At 44.3% G+C, this 24,861-nt stretch overlaps 1 protein-coding gene across 19 annotated transcripts in view; it reads right to left on the bottom strand.

Moving 5' to 3' along the window:
* Positions 1-24,861, bottom strand: part of LOC147012133 (neurexin-1-like) — a 1,392,023-nt gene that overhangs the window by 935,331 nt on the left and 431,831 nt on the right. For all 19 annotated transcript variants that reach the window (XR_015052060.1, XR_015052059.1, XM_085858522.1 and 16 more), the window contains one exon: positions 11,033-11,471. Coding sequence is in view for 17 of the 19 variants with exons in the window: in XM_085858522.1 (XP_085714648.1) it covers positions 11,033-11,471 (439 nt within the window). In the remaining 2 variants the exon portion in view is untranslated. The remainder of the gene's footprint in view (positions 1-11,032; positions 11,472-24,861) is intronic.

The raw sequence follows: 24,861 nt of genomic DNA, 5'->3' as shown, positions 1-24,861 counted from the left end.
TGTCAGTTATCACACCAAAAGAGCCGAGCTGAACTCTCCTGGAATTTTCCCCTGCGCGCCGAGAAGGGGAGGGGGGGGGGCAAGCCACCATGGTTATAAAAAAGCGCGCTGAACGCGCGGTCGAGGTCTGTGTGGGTCGCGCTCTGAGTGGTCACTCTCTGTCGGTCGCTCTCTCTCTCTACCTGGGTCTCTCTCACTCGCGGTCGCTCTCTGAGTCGTCGGCTGTGGGAGGTTGTGGAGGTGTGTGGAAAGGAGGAGAGCGTGGAGCCAAGGAGCGTGGCCTGCCGAGCCGTGTCTTACCATGGGTCGTGGAGACGGGATGTCGCGGGTCGCCCCAGCGAGGTGAAGGCAGCCAGCCCGGTCTCGTGGAGCCTCTGCGGTCTACACGGCTCCGTGTCAATAAAGACCCAAGGGGTCCAGTCTGCCCCTCATCTGTCCTGGGGTTTTCTTTGCTTTTGAATGAATGTTGTGGCGCCATGTCCGTAAGTAGAACTGTTAAGTGTTTACATAATAAATAGATGGTCGTAGCTCTTTGTCTTGCTCGTGTTTTGTCCCTTACCCGCATTTGCTTTTAATAACTGCATAACTGCATGCGTGTTTTGCATTGATTGATACATGACTGCAGATGTGTTGTGCGTGGAATAAATGTGCTTGTTTAAATGTAACCCGTCCGTTGTGTCCTCTTTCCCTAATTGAACTGCCATCTTGCACTCGGAATATAGTTGGTTTTTAAATAGCCGGTAAAGCGATCGGGTCCAACGGGGCTCGCGATTACACCCCGCTCGGTTATCTCAAACAGAGCGACCTGCATTAAGCGGCTCGTGTCCCAGCGGCCCCGTTGTGGTACAATCTTTCGGTAATCTACCCGCGAGATTAATTAGGTATATCGACAATTCGGCGATTGACCCTGTAGCGCGCAGGTGGAGTATGGACAAGGTTGTGGTGTGGTTAAAAACACACCCCTGGCTGGTTTTCGGCGTTGATCCGGAAAGCCGCGACTGGATTGTCCGTTTGGTGGGCGAGACGGCCGCCATTGGCTAAACGCAGTCGCTCGCACGCCGGCGGGCAGAAAATCCATAACACTGGTGTCGAGGAGTGGGGTACAAACTCTCCCGCCTTCACACCAAACCAAATTAACGGAACAGGATCAAGGGTGTGCGAGTCGACCCTCCGGTTCAATCAAATTACGAGCTTTTTAAATTGTTCCGATACGAAAGATGGCATTTCAAGGCGAACGGGAGCAGGGGGTAATGGATTTAGAAATGTTAGAATCCATGGCTCAGGACGAGATCCCCATGCAGGACTTTCCCATAACGCAGGATGAATTTCCCCCACAAATAACCTCAGAGCCCGAAATGGGCGCGGCGGCGGCCGCGGTGTATGACACCCCCCCCCCTCCTCTCCTCAGTCAAAACCCTTCCCCGGTCCCCAGCGAAACTGCGACCAATGAGGACGGATCGGTTGCATTGAGCGGAATGGCCCAGATATTAGCAATACTGGCAAGGATGGATACCAACACACTCGAAACAAAAAACGAAATGAAAGAAATGAAAAACGATATGGGAAACAAAATGGATGCAAATGCGTGCAAAATGAAAAATGAAATGAAAAACCAAATGAAAGAAATGCGGCGTGAAATGCAGCGCGTGGGGCGATGCCTGCAGGCGGGCATAATGGCGGTTGCACGCAGCGAAACGCAAACGACGGAGCTCAAAATGGCGGCGCCACGTGATGGAGCGAGCCAGCTGGGAGGGAGTGCAACGGCTGTGCCCCCCCCCCCCGCGATGGAAGCGGGGGTGAACAAAGTAATTCGGGAGACGTGTAAGCCAAGACTCGTGCAGGTGACAAAGAAAGCGACAGTGACACAGAGGGAAAAATTAAATGGGGTGACGGAGACGTGTACGAGACAGTAGAGACAAGGGAGACGTGGGAATTAAAATAAATGACAGACGCGGGAGATGGAAACGGTAGAGGAGAGACTACATGATAAAGACGGGGTGAAAGACGAGCACACACACATGGAGTTAGCGAGGGACAATGAAGGGGAGCTCGGGGAATGTTTCGTGACCCGGTGCAAGCAGCCGGATAGCCTCCTTATGGAACGAGGGGAGGGAATATCCCCCCTTGAAGCGGATCTTGACCAGGTGGGTCTGGTCGAGCTTTGCGAGGTAAAGGAGGCGAGTGCTGTTGACGGGTACACACGGAGCTTGGGGGGTGTGAAGGCCCCGGGACCCCTTGTGGTAGAGCAAATCCCCAATGTAATTGTCCCGGTATGTGTGTTCACGAGTGTGGCGAAATGTGTGCTGAAACGCACGCATGTCGTGGGTGAAAGGCGTTGTGTGAAAGAGACCACGTGTTTGAGTAATATGGTGTGCGTGGGTGAAAAGGAGTGTGTGGGGGAAAAATTTATATTAATGTATTTTAAATTGTAACAAATGGAGTTTCAGAAATGTCACTTTTATGCTGCAAATTGAATTGGCTGTCATTTCTGGCCAAAAGACTTTTGCCCTAAATGATAAGAAATGTGTTGTTCTGGAGCAGAGTGACCGAGCTGATAAATGAACCTTTGCTTAGAAAATGTACGAAGTGACTTTTCGTCTAAAGGACACGTCTACAGTCTGGGTGAATATCCCCCAACCTCTCTCTCATGAAAGTATATAATGCTTTGAAAGGTAAATTGTTTTCAGTGAAAGTACATGAGGAAGTATAGTATCTCAGTGGCTTGTACTCCTTGGAATGACCAAGTACCAAGTTAGAATAAAACTCTCTGATGTAATGAAGGAGTGAATTGAATCGGGTTGGTCTAACTGTTAACTAAAGTAAGAATAAATGAAATAGAACCAAATAATATTGCAATCAATGGGGATTCTTAAGTTCATTGTACAAGGGTGAGAAGTGTATGGTGTATAATTAGAAAATAAATTGTTTCACAAGGAAGGACTTGTGTGGACATCAGTTTTATCAGTGTCGATAGGGTTTTTGTAGGATTTTATAATCAAATCGGACAAATGTTAAACTCTGTCTGAAGTCAAATAGGATGCCACAATCGGCCAGTTAGAATCCTTCAGGAGGACAACGATCACAACAAGGTGGGTTTAAAAAATCCACGTCAAGTGCCTTAGTAAGAGACCGTGTGTAAGGTAAACCGCATATGTGAGGGAAGAGGTTTGTGTGGATGAAGCACCGTGTATGAGTGGAACCACGTGTGCGAATGAAATGGCATGCGTGAGTGAACGGCCGTGTGTGAGAGAGACAGCGTGTGTGAGGTCGCTGTATGTGAGGGAGATGACGGTCGGCATGCAGGAACACGCAATCGCATGTCCACGTGTCATGGTAGGGTGTGTGGGCGTCGTGGCACGTGGGAGTTTGTGTGAAAGAGTGTGACGACGACGGTGCCTGACGGTGGACAAAGGCCGAGTAGCGGCCGTACATGTTTTGGGGACTGCGCCGGGTTTGCACAGCAGCGCGCGTGGGGTCCGTGCTGTGCGTCGCACGAGGCCGCCACGTGCGCGCCTGCAGAGGTGAAATCCGGTCCGTAAACGCAAGCAGTGGATGTTAGCCGATCCCGCGGACAGACAGAAGGTAGGCTGGGATATGGATTTGGTCCGGATGGGATCTCCACACGAGCGTGTTTGTAAAGCTCTGACGAGCAGAGCACATGTGTTCGCGTGAGGAACCCCTCGAAACGCGAGGCTTGTTTTTAATGCGCAGGGTGACGTCGTGGCTGCATGGTTGGAATCTGGCAGGAGGGGAAATCCATGCCGGATGGTACCGTTCGAGGAGGGACGAGGTGCGTGAAGCGCGAACAGCTGCCATGACGTCACGAGGAGAGAGCGCAGGTTACGAGTTGCCGCGCTGGTGCAGGCATAAGAAAAAAAAAGCAAGCCTCGCTTCGGGTGAACAGGATTTCCTGGGCAAGGGGTAGAAGACCCCCCTTCCGAGGGCACAGGACACCACTAGTTAGGGGGAAGGGTTAATTTAGTTAGACCGGCTCCATGGGGCAGGGATAAGTCCTCATGGAGCCCGTGGAACGAGTTCGTTGAGGGATTTTAGTTTAGATTTAGGATGGAGAAGGGAACAATGATATTTGGAGACATGGACAGACTTTGGATGTGTAGTGGGGACGTAGCTTAGCTACGGAGTGTTAAAAGGAACGTGCTAGAGTTTAAGGGATGACGAGGGAGCACAAGTTAGTTGAGGGATTTAGTGAGAAGAATGGCAGTGTTCAGTGATGTCAGCGATGGATTACAACATGTTGAGTGAGTGAGGGCCAGCGGGCCTGAGTGAATGGAGTGAATGTGGAATGCATGGTGCGATGAGTGATTGGGGGGAGGAGTGATTCCCACCCAAGGGACCCTGGGGTCAGTGCAATGTGAGTTAGTGGGTTAGTCAAATTGACAAAATGGAGGTCGTTTTGCTGTTGGTGCGAATGTAGGCTCGAAACCCATTTGGAGGGGAGCAGGAGCCCTGTTGACGGGCTGGGAACGTGGCTGCGAATGGTGAGTATTGCTTAGTGGGTACCCTGGGCACCGGGCCGCGGTAGGCCAAGGGTCCATGGGGGGCCGGGACAGTGTCGTGGGCACGGGTGGGCCTGCATGATGCGGGGCCCGGGGCGCCATTGGCCGCGTGGGCAGTGCAGTGGGCACGGGCACCCAAGGAAGGGGCCCGGGGTGCCAGCCTGCCATGTGAGCATCGATGGGGAGTAGCCAGGGAGGGAACTCCCCAGTTTTTAGGGATCTGATAGGCTCGGAGAGAGTTGCAGGGCCCGGGGGTGCCATAGTTTGAGAATCGGCAGAGGGTAGTTCCTGCCAAGGGAGCCACGCGTCCCAGCCATAAGACCATGCAAGGGCACGAAGCGAAAATTGGAGGGAGAGGCCCAAAATTGTGAGGACACCAACACAGGCGACGGTAATCTTGGTTGATAGAACCAATAGATAAAGCGAGAGGCGCTTTTGGAAGGCCCCGGGGTAGTTTAGGAGTCATAAATGTTAGGGTAGATTCGGAAGTGTACCCCTCCGCACCATCCATCCCTTCGCTGTTGTTGTGGGCCACTGGACTCACCGTGGTAAGAAGATCGCTGAAATATGAGGAGGCAATTCTGAGGCTTTGTTGGGCCTCGACACAGGACACTAGCTCTCCCTTATTCCCCTCCAGGAAGGGAACATAGGGGTTGGGAGTAGGCTAGGACAGGATAGGTTAGCTGGACAGAGACTATAAAGGGGGTGAGGGAGACGAATTTATGGGGGAAATAAGAATAAAATAAAACAAAAAAATAAGTTGGGGCGAAATTGGATTTTTTACAAATTAAGGGAGTGGGTATGGACAGAGACAGGCAAAGGCTATAGGTTGGGAGGGAGACAGTAGGGTCGGTCCGAGCCCACCTTCCGAGTGGCCAGCACCACCGAACTCCCTCCACACACCTACTACAAGGCCTGTGCCGGCCAGCTTCACCTGCCGGCCTGTTTTTACTAAAGGCCTGTGGCGATCAGCTTCACCTGCCGGCCCGTTTTGCTACAAGGCCTGTGCCGGCCTTGCCATGCCTTGTCTGCCTGCCTCTGCCTTGCCTCAGGCCTGCTTGCCTTTGTGTTTGCCTTTGCCCCATTTCTCCATCACCATGTGCGCCAGGATCATCGCGCAAGCTGCAGGGACTGCCTTGCAGGTAGCCACACACGGAGACTGCATTGGTGCAGCCCATGCACCGTTTGTGTTCACTGCGCTCATTTCAAAGGGGAGTCCAAGGACTGCATTGGTGCAGCCGGCCACATTCCGTCACCTGCATTTGTTCCATGAGCCAGAGACTGCGTGTCAGCAGCCTGGCTCCCTGCTTCAAAAATGGCCTGTGGGATGGCATATGGCATGCTGGGTTGGGGTGAGTTGCCTTCAGCAGCTGAAGACATAAAGAGGTTTTGTGACAGACAACGGGGCCTTTTGAACAGGCCCCAAAGACATCCGACCTTCAGCTGTGGGGGCGCTCACCCTCAAAATACTGCTGACATTGCTGTGTGCCCTTTTTCCCACAGAGTCCATTAGTCCTGGGCCATGCTTTAGTGTAAAATGTATAAGGATAAGGTTAAGGTAAATTGTACATTACTTTTGCTCCCCCTGCATGTTTGTCGTAGTGCCGGCAATTTATTTAAGCCGTCTGCATGAGTGGGTTTGTTTAGTTACCCAGCCCGTAGGTTATTTATTTTTGGGACATGAATACACTAAATGTTGCACTCAGGGATCCGAAGATAAAACGTATTTGGGGAGAACTTACACATGATGGCACACGAAAATTCGACGACTCGGGACGAGTCTGTAAAAAGGGGAGGGGGTAGTGTTACGGCTGTGGAAATTCGCAGTGCACCATATAGGTCCTTAGATCAGTTATGTCGATAAGTCTGTGTTCAGATAGATTTCCCCACCGATATTTAATGGGCAATTATTCGTGTGCCGGGCTGTGATCTTCAGTTAGCCGATTTTCTTTTACTATCGTTATTTTGGACCAACCGCCATTACTACCACCACAAAGCGCCACCAACCACAACAAGCATGATCACCACAACCACATTCTCATCAACCGCTTCACAACAACCAGCACCACCACCAACACCTCCACCACTGCCTTCACACAACCACCTTAACCACAAGCGCCCAACCACACCACCCTCACAACCACCACAAAACGCCAGCCACGTGACCATTACAATGACCACCGTAACCACCACCACGTTGCCACCTCAGCAGGGTTGCGAGAAGTCTGGCATTCGTCGGGATAGAACGGACGATCGCCTCACCCCTCCCCCCCCCAACGAAAAACACGTGCGGAAGAGACGCGGGGAGGAAGAAAAAGAATGTCAGTTATCACACCAAAAGAGCCGAGCCAAACTCTCCTGGAATTTTCCCCCCGCGCGCCAAGAAGGGGAGGGGGGGCAAGCCACCGTGGTTATAAAAGAGTGCGCTGAACGCACGGTCGAGGTCTTTGTGGGTCGCGCTCTGAGTGGTCGCTCTCTGTCGGTCGGTCGGTCACTCTCTCTCTCTCTCTCTACCTGGGTTTCTCTTACTAGCGGTCGCTCCCTGAGTCGTCGGCTGCGGGAGATTGTGGAGGTGTGTGGAAAGGAGGAGAGAGCGGAGCGCAGCGGAGCCAAGGCGCGTGGCCTGCCGAGCCGTGCCTTACCGTGGGTCGTGGAGACGGGATGTCGCGGGTCGCCCCAGCGAGTCGAAGGTAGCCAGCCCAGTCTCGCAGAGCCTCTGCGGTCTACACAGCTCCGTGTCAATAAAGACCCCAAGGGGTCCAGTGTGCCCCTCGTCTGTCCTGGGGTTTTTCTTTGCTTTTGAATGAACGTTGTGGCGCCATGTCCGCAAGTAGAACTGTTAAGTGTGTACATATTAAATAGACGGTTGTAGCTCTTTGTCTTTCTCGTGTTTTGTCCCTTCCCCACGTTTGCTTTAAATAACTGCATAACTGCATGTGTGTTTTGCATTGATTGATACATGACTGCATATGTGTTGTGTGTGGAATAAATGTGCTTGTTTAAATGTAACCCGTTCGTTGTGTCCTCTTTCCCGAATTGAACTGCCATCTTGCACTCGGAATATCGTTGTTTTTTAAATAGCTGGTAAAGCGATCGGGTCCAACGGGGCTCGCGATAACACCCTGCTCGGTTATCCCAAACGGAGCGAGCTGCATTAAGTGGCTCGTGTCCCAGCGGCCCCGTTGAGGTACAATCTCTCGGTAGTCTACCTGCGCGATTAATTAGGTATATCGACAATTCGACGATTGACCCTGAAGCTCGCGGGTAGAGTACGGACAAGGTTGTGGTGTGGTTAAAAACACACCCGTGGCTGGTTTTCAGCGTTGATCCGGAAAGCCGCGACTGAATTGTCCGTTCGGTGGGCGAGATGGCCGCCATTGGCTAAACGCGGTCGGTCGCACGCCGGCGGGCGGAAATCCGTAACAATATATATATATATATATATATATATATATATATATATATATATATATATATATATATATATATATATATATATATATATATATATATACATACATATGTGTATATATGTATATATATTATATGTATATATATATATATATATATATATATATATATATATATATGTATGTGTGTATATATACATGTATAAATATATAAATATATATATATATCTTCTTCTTCTTTCGGCTGCTCCCGTTAGGGGTCGCCACAGCGGATCATCCATTATGATCCGCATAGTGATTTGGCACATGTTTTTTTTTACGCCGGATGCCCTTCCTGACGCAAATAAATATATATATATATATATATATATATATATATATATATATATATATATATATATATATATATACACATGTATCTATACACCACGTGCGCGCCTGCGGAGGTGAAATCCGGTCCATAAACGCACGCGGTGGATGTTAGCCGATCCCACGGACAAACAGAAGGTAGGCTGGGATATGGATTTGGACCAGATGGGGTCTCCACACGAGCCCCAACCCCAACCCCAAGGTAACCCCAACCCACCGAGCAAAGCATTTCCAAAGACAAGTGTGAATAGAAAGTGTTACATGAAACCGAAACACCAGCAAATACAGCCCCAACAATTGCAAAAAATACAAAATAAAAAGATAAAGCAAAATATCAACAGATATACACCAACAACTGGGAGAACGATAAAATAGCAGGAAGGTAGAAAAAAAAGAGTTGGACAGATTGGGCATCGACAAAGAAGGCTCATTGGAATGTTTAAGAAGATGTCAGCCCAAATGCGATGAAGAACAAATCATAATAAATGGCCAAGACTAAGGACACTATACCAATGGCCAGGAACTGAAATACCAAAGATGGGATACACCAGGTAGACGATTCTCACTGAGTGCTGCAATGTCTATCTCATATCACTCCAGTTCAAGGTCAATAATGGCTGTTCGATGTTCGAGGCTGCTGCCCGTTGTCTTGCAACATGCGCACATTCCAGGCAGAGAAATTTAATGTCTTGATGTTACATTTGTTATGCTTCTTTTGATTTATTCATTTATTTTTATTTGTTGTTTCTCTACTGCAGAAATGGATGAGCAACCTGCCGTGGCAGGCAGGTAAGCCTAAGTGGAGCAAGCTTTCTTTGGGGAATCTTTTATATTCCCTTCTCCATGTAGAAAAAGCAGTGCTACCCCTAAAGAGGGCTGCTCTGACATCCAAGCAGGATAAAAATGTCATTGTTGCTCCTGGTCAATGACGAAACGACCATAAAACTTGGACCGCCATACATGTGGACTCGTGATTAGGGACTCACAGCAGCTTCCTCTGCCTATCCCCGACATGACTCCTCCTTCGCCGCAGGACTTAGGTCAAAATAGGTGGTGAGGAGGTGAACAGGTAAGCAAGTGCCAATGAAGGGAAAAAGAACCTGTACAAAGAAGCCATTAAGGTGATAGAGGTGTGTACCATCCCTCCCCCACTCTCTCTTCCCATGAGCATTGTTGGATGCAGGTGCTTTGAATGCAATGTGAAGCCTGATGTGCATAGGCACAGCAGACTGGCCAGGTCATTGGTATGATGATAGCTGCCCTTGATATCCATAAAGGACACAGCTGTCTGCAGATGCTGTGCCGTGATGCCAAAATTGGCACCACCACAGATTTTTATGGGCACATTTATCCATGATGTAGCGCTGCCCAGGCTGACCTACAGGTGTGGTTTGATATCTGAGTGCACCTCTCATAGCCTTAGCCTAAAGCGACTTCCCACACAAGGCATTGGGGTTCCCCTGGACAAGGGGCCCATACCAGGTAATGTCAGCCAGAGCCAGCTGAGCTCGGGACTCACATAGGGCATGGATATCACTCCCCGAGGCAGCTGAAAAACAGTTACCCTGCTACCCTGCACAAAGAAGATGAACCAAAAGCAATCACTGAAAACAAGGAAGTAATGCTCATGTATGACCTGATGATCCCAATGAGCGTGAACATAGAAAAAAAGCATTGTGACCGGATATAGTACTTAGGTACAAAGAAGACATGACAGCATTGCTAATTGATGTGTCAGTACCCAGTGATTTTTGTCTAAACAACACATACTGTAAATCAAGAAAATAACCAAATACCAGGATCTCAAAAATGAAATCAAAGATCTTGGAAGTTGAAGAGCACCAAAATTGTACCAGTGATAATTGGGGCAATGAGACCAATAAAAAAGAACCTCACAGAGATCTTAAAAAAAAAAAAACATTCCTGGGAATATTACGACAAATTAAGTACAGTCGGACGTTGTCTGGAGCTCGGTCCTGAAAAGAGCCCTTGGAACAAAACTTTGAGAACAACAAAACTTCACAGCCTAGTCCATGAATCGTGATCCCTTCCCAAAATGGATGTGGATACTTTGAGGCCAAGGAGGACTCTGCTCCACCTTCTGAAACCCGCATATGAAGACAACAACGAACAACAAACTCCTTCTTAAAAAATGGTGATGTGGCCAAACTTTGATGGATTAAAGTTCAACATGCACGTGCAACATCTTGTGTATGCTCAGCTCAAGCCATAACCCAAGAAGCAAGTCTTATAGTTAACCTACTTTTCATTTGTCATCTTACTATAATTCACCGTCTGTCCGTCTGTCTGTTCCCAGGTACCGCAAAAACGGCTGAACCAATCGCAACCATTTTTTGGGTGTGTAATCCTGGGACCCCTTGGAGTAAAATAGGCATAAATATAATAACATGGCCCCCTTGATCGCTCCCGTAGGGAGCGGGTGCTTCGAGTTGGTATAATGTTGCATTAAACCATCAAATAAGCCTATCCTTATTCATCCTCTACTTTTTTATTGGTGTCACAGTTATGGTGTGCTTCGTCTGGCCTAAATTACAAATCAAATGTTGCTTGAGCATTAATTCTACCTCTCAAATTATAAATCTAATTGTTGGTAGTCAGAATCTATTAAAATGAGATGATTTTAATAATCTTTAATCCTTCTTATATATATATTTTTAACAAAACTTCAAAGCTCTTATCATGTGTAAAACAAATAAATTTACAACAAAATCTAACCTGTCCGCCCATCTCGCTGGAAGTCCACGTGGTACCAGTCTCCATCATTGACTTTTAGTTCTGAGGCTTTCATTCGGATGGTCCCAGAACCCATGTCAAGCAGCATGTACAAAAACCCATCGAAGAGTTCCATAGCAAAGAAGTCTCCCTTGCGGTTACGTGTATCCTCTCCATGCACAACTTCTGGTGCACGGCCCTGTGTGTACAAGATCGGCCCATTCGGTTCTGTTGTGCTAAAGTCAAAAGATATAGATCCTGTTCGCTTGGTTTTCCACTCAGGCAGTGTGATGTAGGCATCAGGTGATTCAAAGGTGATAGGTTCAAGAGCTGGCACATTCTCACACGTGAAGGCCACGTCTCCCACCACCTTCATCTTGGGATCACCTTCTTTAGCCATACGCGAAAGTTCCAGCTTTTGCTCATTGTTTTTGTAGATGACCTGCATACTCACCAAAAACATACAATCACAAATAGAGCTGGAATGATATCAAAAGATTCGATGATATAAATGAGAGGGACAAAAGTATTGTACAGTGAAATAGTTTGGGCAAAGTAGACATTAATGAAATAAAATAAGAGCAAACTGTGGAAGAAAGATGAGGGGTAAAATGCAATGAAGGGATCAGTAATAATTTTGGCTGTTAAAGGGTGGAGTCATTCTTAATTTGGATGCAGCACAAGGCTGCAGGGTAGCATCATTGGCTGAATGCACGGCTGTGCCATTGATGCAATGCCCTCTGTAGGTAATGGCAGGAATTTGTCATTTGTTAATGGTGCCAGCAATAGCTCGCCGACTCTTCGCGAAGGACATCATGTGATCTTTAACATCCATCAACGAATGCGGGAAGATGGAACGTCTGCTTATTGTCTATCCAACGGATGGTACACACATTAATGAATAACCCTGCCTGTGAAACACCGGGATGACAGTTTATCGCTGGGTCAGGATTTGAACCTAAGCTTGACAGCTTTGAGGCGAGTGTGCATACGTTTAGGCCATCCTTCCAGCTCGGTGGAGTCATTGGAATGGCGATTGGTGACAATGAATTGGAAAAAAAAAACATTAACCTTGTTTTAATATTTTTCTGTCATAAAACAATCCAAAATGGATGTCAGTACAATAAAAATATAAATTTGGGAATGTTGGCGATGATATTGGAATCCCAAATAAAAATTGTACAAACAATGTTGACTTGTCCATTTTTCTCCAACTGTCTGAGTTGGAGGAGGAGATTGGGACCATACTCTGTACAGAGTGTTGGTGCTGCTTAAGCAGTCTCCTTGGCTATTGGGCACAATCCTGGACGGGTCGCCACTCCGACACAGTATACCAGCAAGCTGGCACTCATTTTGCCGACCTCGGAAGGATGACAGGTCGAGTTAACCCCACCTGGTATTAATTCAACAGCTGAGCAGGGTTTGAACTCAGGAACCTAGGATCCAAAGCCCACCACCCGAACCATTCTGCCAACACCAGGCAATGAGATGTCTTTGAGATTCCTGAAGAAGTACACTGTTTGACAGCCTGATCATGAAGAAATGCACATGATGATCAGATGATCAATGGAGAGGGGAGAATTACAAAGATTTCCTGTTTTGTCACTTCAATAGAGATTATAAAAAAGCTAATTTAACCTTATATGTGTAAACCCAGGTGCCTAGAGAGGTGCTTCCGTTTTTGGAGATATGCAAGAAGATGGTAGATACCTTACGGCAAAACGAGAAACTAGTTCACAATATTCATCATCATATTTGTTAATCTGCCTTTAACGATTGAGCAGATGGAGCAATTTAAAGTTTGGCATTAAAAAAGCAATGTGCATGAGAAGGCGTTCGATGTCTCCAAACGGGTTTTCCTCCAAACAGCCATACCATTCCATTCGTCATGCAGTTTCATTAACTTTGAACTGATGGAGCAATGAATCATATAAAACCTTCATGGAGACAAACTCCTATGTAACCAATTCCATTAGTTCTCAAATCAGTAACAAAATCTTTCAACAAACTTAAGATTTGTGCATATTCAATATCTTAATTGTCAAAATCACTTTGATTGGATTGGGAAACTCGCTCGGAGTTGAAAATGAATTTTGTTTTTTGTTTCTTACAAAAAAAATTTTTTTAATGGAAACATTCACTAAAAGTTGGAATAACATCTTGTTTGCATTCCTCCTATGTCTCTTCAATAAAATGTCTGATGCAAAATTAAGTGTACAAGTGAAGGGACCTGATGAAATGGCGATGAGTTCATCGTGATTTTGATTATTTGTTGATTTACACCAAGTTTTTGATGTTGACATAATTTTGCCCTGTTGTGCCTTGTAGTCAGGGTGGAAGTTCAGGTATGATTAATGTTGACGATATCAATGTTGATCAGGACGTGCCCTTTAGAAATTGAAATTGTTGATGAGTGGTTGATGTGAATACTTCAAAACTGATATTATTTTTAATTGTTCGTGTGCTGCAGGAATGTTGCTGGGAGAACTATATTTTTTGTAAATGTGCGATATTGTGGTTATTGATGCCATGAAAAACTGTTACACGTGATAAAGTGACATACAGTTGTGCATGGGAAAATACAGGTTTTTCCAGGTGAAGGCCAACTCTTCATAGCATTGGGTCTTCTTTATTGTCATGGCAAATGCTGGTCATATTGGCAACAGGTGATGATGCAACTGAAATGGTAGTTGCCGTAATTTTTGAAAACACCGAGGAGAGACGTAATTATACAACAAATGACTCGTCAAAAGTAACTTACCAAAACGACATTCACCAAATGTATGCACAAAGTATGACTGAAAGTGATGAATTTCATTGTTTTTTTCATCAAAATATTTGTCGAATGACAATGCTCAGGCGGTTACAGTAAATAATTTGTTTACACCCATAAAGTAGACGCTGACATAGAAATATGGCATGGAGCAAGATCACTCGATTATTTTGGAATAAAAAGAAACGATAAGATAGAAAGTTGGGTGTCCGATCATAAATAAGGAAAGACATAAATAAGTGCACAGGAACGAAAAATAGTTATGGAGCATTTACATTATGAATTTACATCAGGACGTCTGTGTTTGACGTGAAATACATGCGTCATACGTCACAGTACTCGCTCAGCTTATTGAAAGTGGCCATGGTTTCATGTTTCATGTTTTCATGTTTCATGTTCTTATATCATTGTGATAAGTGTAAAGTTATTGTATTATTGACCTTCCTAGTGTGAAAATAATTTTACTCAGCAAATTTAGGGCAACGCGCATGCGGAGTCCAAGCCCTGTCCCTGTAAATGTTTTTGTGTTATATCTATCTATAATTCCAGCAATCTCTGTGTGTGTGTGTGTCTGTCTGTCTGCGACCGCCGTTTCTCGCCAACCACCAATCCGATCTGATTGAAACCTGCCAGGAATATTGTCGGGGACCCGCGGATGTGCCTTTTCAAGGTTTGATATCAATCGGATGAGCAGTTCCCAAGTTATGGCCATTTTATTGCTTTTTCAGTGTTGGAAAGGTGTATATATCGCAGCTGAAGTGTCGTTCCACCTTATCATGCAATTTTTTCCCAAATGAATAATAATAATAATAATAATAATAATAATAATAATAATAGCACAATAATTGGCAGTAATAAAAAGAATAACGTGATACAATGACCATTGTCTGTCAACCGATAACGACCTATATATTGTCTGTCAACCAATAATGACCAATAACGTCTTTCAACCAATGACAGGACACAGTGCTATGACATCACGAATGACGTCACAATTAATGGGGTTTTTTTGGGGGTTCTTTTTTTGCATGATTGATGTCACAATTCTTCTTCTTCTTCGTTTGGTATGACGTCACAATCAATGCTGGGGACCTGATTATGTGCCTGAGTATGACGCTGTTTTTTTCCCAAAGTTTGAATTAATTGTTCAAATTATTAATTAATCCCAAGGTTTGAATTTGCCCAAGGGAAACAGCTGTTTCCCAAGGGTTTGAATTAATTGTTGTGCTTGGTAGACATTTGTGAATACATTTACAGAGAGAGGAGCGAATGAGGAGGGGCAAGAGAGGAGGGGCGAGAGAGGAGGGGGAGAGAGGGGGAAAGAGAGGGGAGCAAGAGAGGGGGCGAGAGAGGGGGAGCAAGACAGGGGGTGAGAGAGGGGGCGAGAGAGGAGGGGTGAGAGAGGGGGCAAGAGAGGAGGGGTGAGAGAGGAGGGGTGAGAGAGGAGGGGCGAGAGAGGAGGGGGAGAGAGGGGGAGAGAGGAGAGGGGGAGAGGGGGAGAGGGGGAGAGTGGGGAGAGAGGGGAGAGGGGGAGAGAGGGGAGAGAGGGGAGAGAGGAGGAAGAGAGGGGGCGGGAGAGGAGAGAGGGGGGCGTTACAATTCAAGAGGGGGAGAGAGGAGGGGTGAGAGAGGGGGGTGAGAGGGGGGCGAGAGGGGGAGAGGGGATGAGAGAGAGGGGCGTCACAATTCAAGAGAGGGGGAGAGAGGAGGTGCGAGAGAGGGGGGCGAGAGGGGGAGAGTTATTTAGATTATCTATCTATAATTATAGATAGGCGAGAGAGAGGGGTGTCACAATTCAAGAGAGGGGGAGAGAGGAGGGGCGAGAGAGAGGGGCGTCACAATTCAAGAGAGGGGGAGAGAGGAGGGGCGAGAGAGGGGTGGGAGGGGAGAGGGAGAGAGGGGGTGTGAGAGGGGGTGAGAGGGTGGTGAGAGGGGGTGTGAGAGTGTGGGCGAGAGAGTGTGGGCGAGAGAGTGAGGGCGAGAGAGTGGGGGCGAGAGAGGAGGGGGGGAGAGAGAGGGGGCATCACAATTCAAGAGAGGCCTGTGTGGTTGTTGTTTCTGCTACGCGGTTTGAAAGTTTTTTGTTTTTTTTGCATGTACGGCCATGCACGTACGGGCACGCACCTACGGGCACGCACTAGTATTTACGATGACATATGATGACTCAGTTATCTTATGGACCACTATGAATTTTGTTTTCTAGTAATATGACGTTTTCGCCATTAAAAAAGGACGTTTGTCCATTAATGTAAGCAAAGTCAAATTTACCACTTAAGCAAAGCAACAACACTGTCGTTCAAAAATGATATTGTGATTAGAATAATGTTTGATAATCATTTATGTTTATTCGTGTGAGGTCGTCAATAAAATCACCAATAAATATTCTTTGGGATAAAAAGGTAATGCCAAAGAAAAAAATGTAGATAAAATTTTTATCACAAGTGAATGCAAAAACAACAAAATCATGTTAGAATAAATGTATTTTCTGGAGAAAATGATGTTAAAATTGACAAAAGTAATGATTTGATAACGTCAAAAAAATTATACAATTATTGGATATGAAAATATGTGGAGAAGCCTGGAGGTGATCTTTAACATCCACCAACCATTGTTAGTGCGAGCGATGCCCAGTTTAATGTCCATCATAAGGAAGGCACATACATTGATGCCACATCCAACCTGTGATACAGACTTGAACTGAGGCAAAACAGCTCAGAGCCTATTATGCATTACTCTCAGCTATCCTGCCAGCGTGTGCGTGTGTGTATATGTGTATGTGTGTGTGTGTGCGTGTGCGTGTGTGTATATGTGTATGTGTATGTGTGTGTGTGCGTGTGCGTGTGCGTGTGCGTGTGCGTGTGCGTGTGTGTATATGTGTATGTGTATGTGTGCGTGTGCGTGTGCGTGTGTACTGTAAAGCCTGCAATATCATGGGGGTTAGGTTCCTGGAAAATGCCACCACAGTTAAAACCACAATCGTGGAAACCAAGAGCCAATGGGAAGAGTGGGGTTAAGTTCCTGGACTTAGAGAAAATATCAAGGAATATCGACCGCAGCGAGAAATAAACACATGACAATTTAAATAAACACATTAATATATATATATATATATATACATATATAATACAGTGTAAATTAAATAAAAACACAAGAGTTTTACCTTTTAAATTTATTACAAAAGAGCAAGGTGGGTGAGCATAAACATATTACGTACTCGCACTGTACTCTGCCGTAAATAGAAACCACAAGAACAAGACTTATCTTGGTATGATGCTGTGAGTGGGGGGAGGGTGGAGTGGGGGAAAGGGGAGCAGGTGAGCGGGGAAAGGGTGAGCGGGGAAAGGGTGAGTGGGGAAAGGGTGAGTGGGGAAAGGGTGAGCAAGGAAAGATGAGTGAAAAAGGCAATTCAGCGAATGGAAAAGCAGCATTAGTTTTACGATGAAGGCACTTGCATTAACCACAATGGAGAAGGGTAACACGATCCTTAAATCACCTTACCCTGAACTACGACTTTCCCTAACACGAACTACGACCTTCCCTGTTTGGAGAGCAAGGTACAAGGTGGTATCGTCTTCCAGAATAATTCCATCCTGTCAGTGTTGTAAACCCGCTCTGTCATAAATCCCTTCATCTCAATTTTTTCGTGAGCTGCACATGAGAATGTGTGTTTGAGAATGGGGGTTCGAATGAGGTTGTCAGAAATTAAGTCTTTGACAATAAGGTTTGAATACGGAGTTGGAAAATGAAGGTTTGGGAATGAGTTTTGAAAGATAATGAAGGTTTGAGAAAGAGGTTTGAAGGAAAATGAACGTTCAGGAATGGGGAAGAGTACAATGGGGAAGAAGGCCTGGTGTTAGGTTAGTGGTTAAGGTGGCTGGCTTGGGACCTTAGGGACCTGAGTTTGAGCCTCTATCAGCTGTTGAATTAACACCAGGTGGGGTTGACAGCCTGTCATCCTTCCAATATTGGCAATATGAGTACCCATTTACTGGGGTAATAACCATTTGGGGTAACCTGTGTCAGAGTGGCAACTTGTCCAGGACTGTACTCTTTGTTAATGAAACTGCCTTGGCAGCCCAATGTGCCTTTACGGCACAAAAGGAATGGTGCCATTATTTCTATTATTATTATTATTATTACAATGGGGAAGGTTCTACCGAAAATCATTGACCCCGTAATGGCGGCCGGTACAGATGCTGCATTTTCACCTCGAGCCAACACATCAAAACAACTTGATCTTTTCGCACAATGTCATAACATTTCTCTGCCTTTTGGCACAACTAACTTTATCCATCGCTTTACATTTGGGCTCATTAAACAAGGTATGTGAGAACGACCACAAGGCTTGTAATGAGAGGTAATCATTCACACACAGGGACCCAGTGACTCATCTCAGCTCAAAAAACTTGTTTGGTCGAAATGAAATCCCATGAGAACGAAATTGGAACACAATAGATTGCCTGTGATTTGTCAAAATCCGTGTTGACCGTATATATATATATATATATATATATATATATATATATATATATATATATATATATATATATATATATATATATATATATATATATATATATATATATATATATATATATATATATACAGTGGGGAGAACAAGTATTTGATACACTCTCGATTTTGCAGATTTTCGCACTTACAAAGCACATAGAGGTCTGTAATTTTTATCATAGGTACACTTCAACTGTGAAAGACGGAATCTAAAACAAAAATCCTGAAAATCACATTGTATGATTTTTAAATAATTAATTTGCATTTCATTGCATGAAATAAGTATTTGATACATCAGAAAAACAGAACTTAATATTTGGTACAGAAACCTTTGTTTACAATGACAGAGATCAGACGTTTCCTATAGTTCTTAACCAGGTTTGCACAGACTGCAACAGGAATTTTGGCCCACTCCTCCATACAGATCTTCTCCAGATCCTTCAGGTTTCAGGGCTGTCGCTGGGCAACACAGACTTTCAGCTCCCTCCAAAGATTTTCTATTGGTTCAGGTCTGGAGACTGGCTTGGCCACTCCAAGACCTTGAGATGCTTCTTACGGAGCCACTCCTTAGTTGCCCTGGCTGTGTGTTTTGGGTCGTTGTCATGCTGGAAGACCCAGCCACACCCCATCTTCAATGCTGTTGTTGTGGGAAGGAGGTTATTGGCCAAGATCTCGCGATACATGGCCCCATCCATCCTCCCCTCAATACGGTGCAGTCGTCCTGTCCCCTTTGCAGAAAAGCATCCCCAAATTATGATGTTTCCACCTCCATGCTTCACGGTTGGGATGGTGTTCTTGGGGTTGTACTCATCCTTCTTCTTCCTCCAAACACGGCGAGTGGAGTTTAAACCAAAAAGCTCTATTTTGGTCTCATCAGACCACATGACCTTCTCCCATTCCTCCTCTGGATCATCCAGATTGTCATTGGCAAACTTCAGATGGGCCTGGACATGCACTGGCTTGAGCAGAGGGACCTTGGGTGCGCTGCAGGATTTTAATCCATGACGGCGTAGTGTGTTACTTATGGTTTTCTTTGATAATGTGGTCCCAGCTCTCTTCAGGTCATTGACCAGGTCCTGCCGTGTAGTTCTGGGTTGATCCCTAACCTTTCTCATGATCATTGAGGCTCCACGAGGTGAGATCTTGCATGGAGCCCCAGACCGAGGGAGATTGACTGTTATCTTGAACTTCTTCCATTGTCTAATAATTGTGCCAACAGTTGTTGCCTTCTCACCAAGCTGCTTGCCTATTGTCCTGTAGCCCATTCCAGCCTTGTGCAAGTCTACAATTTTGTCCCTGATGTCCTCAGACAGCTCTCTGGTCTTGCCCATTGTGGAGAGGTTGGAGTCTGATTGATTGAGTGTGGACAACTGTCTTTTATGCAGATAACGAGTGCAAACAGGTGCAGTTAATACAGGTAATGAGTGGAGAATGGGAGGGCTTCTTAAAGACAAAACTAACAGGTCTGTGAGAGCCGGAATGCTTCCTGGTGGGGAGGTGATCAAATACTTATTTCATGCAATAAAATGCAAATTAATTATTTAAAAATCATACAATGTGATTTTCAGGATTTTTGTTTTAGATTCCGTCTTTCACAGTTGAAGTGTACCTATGATAAAAATTACAGACCTCTATGTGCTTTGTAAGTGGGAAACCTGCAAAATCGGCAGTGTATCAAATACTTGTTCTCCCCACTGTATATATATATATATATATATATATATATATATATATATATATATATATATATATATATATATATATATATATATATATATATATATATATATATATATAGAAATGTATTGATATATATATATATATATATATATATATATATATATATATATATATATATATATATATATTATATATATATACATATAGAAATGTATTGATATATATATATATACATATTCATATAGAAATGTACATATATATATATATATATATATATATATATATATATCTATATATATATATATATATATATATATATATATATACATATATATATATACACAAACATATATGTACACACAAACGTAGATTGTTAAAAGATTGTTTTCGCCAATTGGACATGAGCTTAGCAGAGCTCAGCCGTCTACTTCCCAGGTGGATGGTACTGCACCAATTACTGGGAAGATAATTTGTAGATCTAATCTACGAATCGAGTAATAAACAAGCAAGAGCAGATCCGGTCCCAGGCGACGTTTCAACCGCTTCCATGCGAGCTTCCTCAAGCCAATCAAGTCTATTCTTCACTTTTCATCTGCTTGGTGATAGCATTTGATCTTGGCATCGTTGCACTGCAACTGCAAGAAGCCCTTCTGGGACTGCAGTCATGAGTCATTTTGATGGTATCATCACAGTGTTTGCCCAGGTTTGAGAATTTCATCATCTTCAAAGAACTCTCGACCGCTAAAAAGAATAAAAATTATATATATATATATATATATATATATATATATATATATATATATATATATATATATATATATATATATATATATATATATATATACACACATATACCACACACACAGACATGTTTAAGGAAAAATGGTACTTACAAGCCAAAAACTAACTCGATGTATTTTGCTCATTTAGTAATAAACAGAGAGAGAGAGAGAGAGAGAGAGAGAGAGAGAGAGAGAGAGAGAGAGAGAGAGAGAGAGAGAGAGAGAGAGAGAGAGAGAGAGAGAGAGAGAGAGAGAGAGAGCAGATAAGGGGTGTGTTGAGTTAGCAAGCAGCTTGTTATCGCTTGCCAAGTGGCTTGATTGGATTGACTGCATGCAGTGACTCGAGAATGGTACGGCCGGAGTCCTGGGGATGGGTCCATCTTATAGGACATGCGGTACCACCACTATATCTCAGAATGGGGTGCCCCATTCACACAGGTCCTATTCCCCTCCCTCAGATTTTCTCCACAGTGTTTGCGACTCTGTGCATGGCATGGCCCTCTCAAGGGAATCTGTTGGGATCGACGATGGCCATCCTTTTGGCAACTTCAAATTCCTGACCTGGGCTAGCCGAGCCGTATGTGGTTACCCACTGGGTCATTGCTTGCTCGATGCTGCCGGCCCGGCGATCTCAGTGAGCACTATGCCCAGTACTTCTACGGGCAGATGGTCTTTCCTGCAACACCAGCAGCGCAGATCCGGTAGACTCGATCTGAACGCTGGGTCGGCTTTCATCGCAGGGGGTTTCATGTGAAGCAATGGATGGTTTTGCTGTCTCAAACTGCTACAGATATCCACTCTGGTGTTCTGGAGCTTCAGTCTTCTGCCTCTGCACCGTGGTAGTCAGCACTTGAAACGCGCTGGAGTACAAAGTAGTGGGAGAGGGGGGAGTATGAGGAAGAGTGAATAAAGATAAATAAATGGGGAATCAAAAGGAGGAGCCCTCTGCCAAACTTATCGATGGACCCATCCACTGTGCACTTTGGGAGGGGAGGGGGGGTTTCATATTTGTAGATCTTGATGAATTGAGATGAAAAGTGGAGTAAAAATTAAAGTGTGAAATGCACGTTTTAATAATACTAGTACGTGCCCATACGTGCACAAAAAAAACAAAAAAACAAACAAACAAACAAAAACTTTCAAACCCCGAGCCAGAAACAATAACCACACAGGCCGTTCCTTCGCTCTCGCAAACGACGACTGGATTGGGGCATTGTGTTTATCTATAAATGCGGATAAGAAATCGAGAAATTATTAGAATACATGAGGTCATCACTATCCGGAAGTGGTGCGTGCCCGTACGGAATGTTCACATGAATCCACGAATTACCGCTTGCATTGAAGTACGTTTTAATAATATTATCAGAATACACAACGGGTATTCCTATGAACATTTCATTGGTTGTGGTATCATTTTGAATCTGACTACGGTGTTCATTTTTGCTAACATAATGAAGCACCCCTCTTCATCACTTTCTGCACTTGTTGAATGGCAATGTGAGCGGCTTACAAAGCAGTTGATATGGAATCACTCCTTTGGAACAAACTTTGTCTCAGACGTCCTCGGGCCAAAAGACCCCAAACCGAAGCACGTGTCTACTTTTATTCTTGTGGCACGACAATTTGTTTCCGGTCAAGTACCAGTGTGAGGGGTCAATTTAAGAGTTTTGAGTTCACGAGCGCCAGCCAGAGTGACCACTATATTCGTTATGTCTGTGTGTCTGTCTATCTGTCTGTCCAGAGCACAACTTCGTGGACTTTGATCCGATCTTGATGAAACTTAGTTATGTGTTCGATATCAATGTCTGGTTTGTGTTTTCCTGGATGAGGGCATAATGGGCGTAGCCACGTCCAAAAAAATAGCCATTTTTAGGGGTAGCCAGATTAAAAATCTATCTTCTCCAAGGGAATTGACTGAATGAAATGGGTTCTTCGGTATTTGAATAACAAAATGAATTATCGAAAACTTGTCGTTGTCCGATTTTTCATTTTCGTCCGAAGGTCAAAAACTTAGAAAATTTCGAATTTTGACATAAAAATCATACGACCGCCCAAACTTTGAGGGCTAGGATGACAATATTTTTTTTGCATAATCTTGAGGTCATTCCCCACCTAAAGTCTTCAAACCATTTTGCTCTATCTCGAACACCTTGCCCGTGGTGCCCCCTCCAAGTTTGTTTTTACGCTGATTTCATCAAAGTATGGATAATCCGAGGAGTGCGAAATGCCATACAGCCTATATGACGTTATATTGTTCCTGGAATGTTCCGGAGGAAGTTTTGCTCCAAATGTCATAATCTTTGACCTTTGACCTTTAAAGTTCACAAAGGTCAAATTTTAAAAGTTGTGGGAATCGAACCGGGTTTTCGACCTTCTTCGACGAACTCACTCCAATAAGCTAGAGCACGTATCCCGTTTCCGTATTTTAATGTCCACAACATTGTTTTGTGACCTTTAAAGGTTATGCAAAGGTCAAATTTTTAAAGTTGTTGAACGAAACCGGGTTTTCGACATTTTGCGGCTAATAACCTGTCACCCGTACCACATCGTGTTGATCATTTTTATAACTTGGTCAAAAATTATCACATTGTCTCATCTTTGACTTCTGAAACAATCTACATCGTCAAATACCACTTGTGAACCATCGTCGTCTTCAGACTTGTTTTAATTATTATTGTGCTGTCCGAAAGCAATGAAATGCCAATGCTTTCTTTATTAACCTTATTAACTGCTTTGCTTTCTTTATTTACTCATGATCTGGTGTTGTACATATGGGGGTAAATGTGTAATATAAATAATTGTTCTTGTATTTGTGTTTCTTGGGCACACACATGGCTGTCTTCCTATCTGTGTTGGATGTGGTGACGTTTGGGTTGCGTGATTTGTGCAGGTTCCATTGAGTGTTGTGCATTTGTGGGTGTGGTATTGAGCATCAAGTGTTGTTGTTTTTTGCTCACCAGTTTTCCCATTGAAATTTTTGCCATTTGTAATAAAGCAGTGCATTGTGTCAGTCTGTCCACGGTCTCCTCATTTCGACCACCCTCTCGGTACTTGACATGCCATACCTCCAGAATCAATGCGTCATTTGTTGGATGTCGTGTTCTGGGGTATCCTCCAGGTCAAATTCATGCCCAGATTGCAGGCAATGGTGTGCTACGGCTGTCTGCGTCATCTTCCAAGCCAAATTGCTCCATCAACGTCATCTCGCCTTTGTTTAAAATACCTTCCAGTTTCACCAATGTGGAATTGGTCACAATCTTTGCTGGCTGAATTTGATTCCTCATATATTTCCAATAAACTATATTTCGATTTTACAAACAGTATGTGTTGGATTTTATTTTTCTGAAAGACATAATTAATGAAACAGGTGTGTATCTCAATCAAAAGCAAGGAGGCCAATTCTCTTGTTTTTTTCATCCTTTAGAGAGGAAGTGTTTTAAACGGTTTTACAAGGACAATGAAACCTCAGCAAAGAGAAAAGGTAATTTGTCTTCAAATGCCGGTTTGCGTTATCGATCCATCACTCCTCTTCTTCACACCAATCATACACAGGGCACACAATATAATAGGTATGGAGCATACAATTGTACAAGGGGCTTTCTACTCTTCACCAAACATTTTGTTAATTGACACATCATCCAAGGCAAATCCGTTTGGATTTGTTTTTTGTTTTTTAACCGAGGACAGATGCAAATACAGTCGATGTTTTTTTTTTTTTCAGTATCATAACCGACATAAGCAGAACGATTCCTAACAGCGATTGTCTTTCTCAATTCTATTTCATCATTAATATGCAGTTCGATGCAAAATACCAAAAAATTGTAAATGCCAAAAATTAACAGAGAAGGAGGAGAGACAGCTGTTTATTCCCCCTCTTTGTTTATCAAGAACTGCATCACAAAGAAAGTTCGTTCACAGCAAAGTGCCCCAAGACATACACACATGATTATTTGCTGTTATTTTATGTTCGATAAATAATTATAATCGATCTGAACTTGGTGATTACATGTATTAGAACAAGAATGTAGAAACAGATTTTGAAAACCAAACACAGACATGAGGCTTTTTCACAAATTCTTAACAAG

The sequence above is a fragment of the Eptatretus burgeri genome, chromosome 15, assembly GCF_056783735.1.
Source record: "Eptatretus burgeri isolate ZD-2024b chromosome 15, Ebu_testis_v1, whole genome shotgun sequence".
In the NCBI taxonomy this organism is placed as follows: domain Eukaryota; kingdom Metazoa; phylum Chordata; class Myxini; order Myxiniformes; family Myxinidae; genus Eptatretus; species Eptatretus burgeri.
This window is presented reverse-complemented; position numbering and strand designations above follow the sequence as displayed.